This window comes from Solanum pennellii, chromosome 11, assembly GCF_001406875.1.
Source record: "Solanum pennellii chromosome 11, SPENNV200".
NCBI lineage: Eukaryota > Viridiplantae > Streptophyta > Magnoliopsida > Solanales > Solanaceae > Solanum > Solanum pennellii.
The window spans coordinates 10,245,449-10,249,084 of NC_028647.1; the positions used below are offsets into that span (position 1 = coordinate 10,245,449).

The window sequence follows — 3,636 nt, forward strand, 5'->3', positions numbered from 1 at the left end:
TTATGCTATCTGGTATATAAAGTTCTCAGCTCAGAGTTTACTTTCATATATTTATTTTAGGTTGTCTCGAATTCTCGATTATTCTACAATGTGATAGTGTTTTGCTTTTGAAGAAAATACAATCGGTCAACCCTTGTGTATGGTTCATTTGATTTGTGGATCACCTAGTTTCTAATTGATTTTTGATTATTATTTTTGTCAAGGTTAAATTGATAATGATTAATAACTAATAAACTAATAATCGATAACATGGTAAGGATCCGTTTCACCTACAAGAATAGGTAGCAATTAGACCAAGTCAAAAGAATGGCAAAGACAAAAGGTGGCAAAAAACGCTGATATGCAATTGGCAGCCAATAGTGACCAAAGAGATTTAGAATAACGTGTTTTTATGCCTATAAATATTTGAGTGAAACATTATTCCCTCAACACATCACAAAGATTAAAAAAATATCTATAATTCTTTCAACAAACTTTGCATTTTAATATCAAAATGACTAGTTCTTTTATTGCTATATTTTCTCTTCTTCTACTCTCTACCATGCAGTGTCATGCACAACTTTCTTCCACTTTCTACGACCGAACTTGCCCTAATGCTCTCACCACTATTCGTACAAGTATAAGACAAGCAATTTCAAGCGAACGTCGTATGGCTGCATCCCTCATTCGTCTTCATTTCCATGATTGTTTTGTTCAGGTTGGATATATACATTAATTAATCTATATGTATGTTTATGTAACTATATGATTGTGTTGTTTGATGAAATGTATAATATACATACTAAGTGACTTTTTTTAAAACTTTTATAGGGTTGTGATGCTTCTCTCTTGCTTGATGAAACTCCAACTATTGTCAGTGAGAAGACAGCGCTGCCAAATCTTGGATCAGTTAGAGGCTTTGGTATTATAGAAGATGCAAAAAGAGAGGTTGAGAAAATATGTCCTGGAGTTGTATCGTGTGCTGACATACTTGCAGTTGCTGCTAGAGATGCATCAAGTCTCGTAAGTACATTTTCACACTATGAAAAGAAGAAACTTTTTTATTCAAACCAATTAATTAATGTTACGTTAATGACAATCAGGTTGGCGGTCCATCATGGACAGTGAAACTCGGAAGAAGAGACTCAACCACTGCAAGTCATACTCTTGCGGAAACTGATCTTCCTGGTCCTTTTGATCCTCTTAGTAGGCTTATTTCTGGCTTTGCCAACAAAGGCCTTAGCACAAGGGATATGGTTGCTTTATCAGGTAATTATTGATATTGATCATATATATAAATATTTATGACAAGTTCTAACTTTTTAAAATAATTCTAGGATCACATTCAATTGGACAAGCACAATGCTTTCTTTTCCGTGATAGAATTTATAGCAATGGAACAGACATCGATGCTGGATTTGCTAGCACTAGAAGACGACAATGTCCTCAAGAAGATCAAAATGGAAACCTAGCTCCACTTGATTTGGTAACACCTAATCAATTGGATAACAACTACTTCAAGAATTTGAGGCAAAGAAAAGGCCTTCTTCAATCGGATCAAGTTCTTTTGAGTGGAGGATCTACCGATGATATTGTTTTAGAATATAGCAATAGCCCTCGAGCATTTGCCTCTGATTTTGCTGCAGCCATGATTAAAATGGGAGATATTAGTCCTCTAACTGGTCAAAATGGAATCATAAGAACGGTTTGTGGAGCTATAAATTGATTTTTCAAAAGCCTATTTTTACTTGTATAATTGCTAAGTTTATCTGTATTCATTTAATTTTTTTTCTTATATATTGTATTGTTTCAAGAATGAAAGAAATCTTCCTTGTGAAATAAAATGTTTGGCAACGTAACTACTTGGCTCCATTTTTAATATATAATTAAACTTAAATATGTTGATACACAATAATTATAATGATAATTAATCTGTTATCTCAATATAAAATAATATAAATAAATTTTTTATACTATATCACCATATATAACACTACTATATATAAATTTTTCGACTATAAATGTGCAATTAGATTTTTATTGTAATTTATATCATTGTATTTTTTTTCAGTTACCCTACCATAGTTTCAACTAGTAAAGTTATAAAATTTTCTGAAATGAAGTCAACAGAAAAATAATTAGAGTAATCGATAACACGTTAATATAATTAAAAATATTATTAAACGGCGATTATGAATGCTATCATTATAATAACAAATTAATATGACTATCTCTTTCATAATAGATTTTATTGAACATGGAAAACAGAATGTCCTCCAAAAGTAATATTTTAATCTCATTTACTATTGATTTTGACATTTCATAATTTTATCCTACAAATTAGATATCATCGAATCATTAGTACGAAAGGGAAATGTCAAAGAATTGATGATCTATATATGACTATATAAATAATTATAATGCTCACATTTGACAAATGATAATTATTTTTAACATTAAACTATTAGATGCAATATATTATTTCTGTTTAATTAACCATTCCAAAGTCCAACTTTTATAGCGTAGTGGTCTACACAACTTTGAATAATAGTTGGTATATAGTTCAAATTGACCATAAAAAATCTCATTGATTTTTTTTAAAGAAAATATATTTGTTATTTGATATAAAAAAAAGATAATTTAATTAGATGTATACAAGATTACAAAAGAATAAATAAAAAAAGGAAACTTAGTGAAATTTGTATGGCTTGCTTATAAGGACTTATTTTTTAGCTTAGTTTGGTCCAACTTATTTCAATTCAAATAATTTGACTTATTATTTATTAACTCAGACTATATCAAATTGTTCAAGTTCAGCCTATTTCCTCATTAACACCTCTAAATTTGACTATTTTAATTTATTCAAGTTTAGCCTATTTGTTTATTAATATCTTTAAATTTGAACCAGAATTACTGAATTCTATCAAATTCATAATTATGAGAATATTAATAATAAGCACAATAAATCTTTGTAAAGGGATTAGTTTAGTAGAAAAATACAAAAAAAAAACACGTTATTTGATACTCTTAAAGCGGTTGGTTTAATTCGATTTTATGCATTATGAATTCAGTTTATCAATTTTCAATTTTTAAATATGCTAATACAATAAGATTTTTTTTTATCGATTTTTGATCGTTAACAGTTTGATTGAATACATAACTTCTCACTTCTCTAATAATTTGACGTGACATGGTAAAACAAGTAAATTAGCGATAAATGCTTTGATATAGTGAAACAAGAAAGATAATATTAAGTTAGATTGATTGTAGTGTTTCAGAGCACTGATATAGTGTTAAATTAATCATGATAAATTATTAAATATTTAATATTTATGAAGGGTAAAATAATAAAATACTATTGTTTAATTAATCATGATAAATTATTGAATATTTAATATTAAATAAAGCGATTGGTTTGGTTTATTTCGATTTTATGTATTATGGATTCAGTTTTATCAGTTTTCAATTTTTAAATATGCTTAACCATTAAGAATTTTTTTTATCAATTTTTGATCGTGAACAGTTTGATTAAATATATAACTTCTCACTTTTCTAATTTGACGTCATATAGTGAAACAAGTAAATTGGCGATAAATATTTTGATATCATGAAACAAGAAAGATAACATTTAGTTAGATAGATTATAGTGTTTTAAAG

General features: G+C 27.9%; 1 protein-coding gene across 1 annotated transcript; it reads left to right on the forward strand.

Annotated features, from left to right (window-relative positions):
* The first annotated feature begins 435 nt into the window (after window positions 1-435).
* Window positions 436-1,891, forward strand: LOC107004231 (lignin-forming anionic peroxidase). Its single transcript, XM_015202466.1, has 4 exons — window positions 436-697; window positions 811-1,002; window positions 1,083-1,248; window positions 1,317-1,891. Exons 1-4 carry the CDS (start codon window positions 494-496, stop codon window positions 1,703-1,705), a joined length of 951 nt encoding a protein of 316 aa, XP_015057952.1. The 5' UTR covers window positions 436-493; the 3' UTR covers window positions 1,706-1,891.
* The last annotated feature ends 1,745 nt before the right edge of the window (window positions 1,892-3,636 follow it).

What these genes read in the sequence shown, in the direction of transcription:
- LOC107004231 (XM_015202466.1), top strand. Translation starts at nt 494, where the DNA reads ATGACTAGTTCTTTTATTGCTATATTTTCTCTTCTTCTACTCTCTACC. An exon ending in CTAGAGATGCATCAAGTCTC is followed by an intron (nt 1,003 to 1,082) that starts GTAAGTACATTT and finishes AATGACAATCAG; the next exon opens with GTTGGCGGTCCATCATGGAC. An exon ending in GGATATGGTTGCTTTATCAG is followed by an intron (nt 1,249 to 1,316) that starts GTAATTATTGAT and finishes AAATAATTCTAG; the next exon opens with GATCACATTCAATTGGACAA.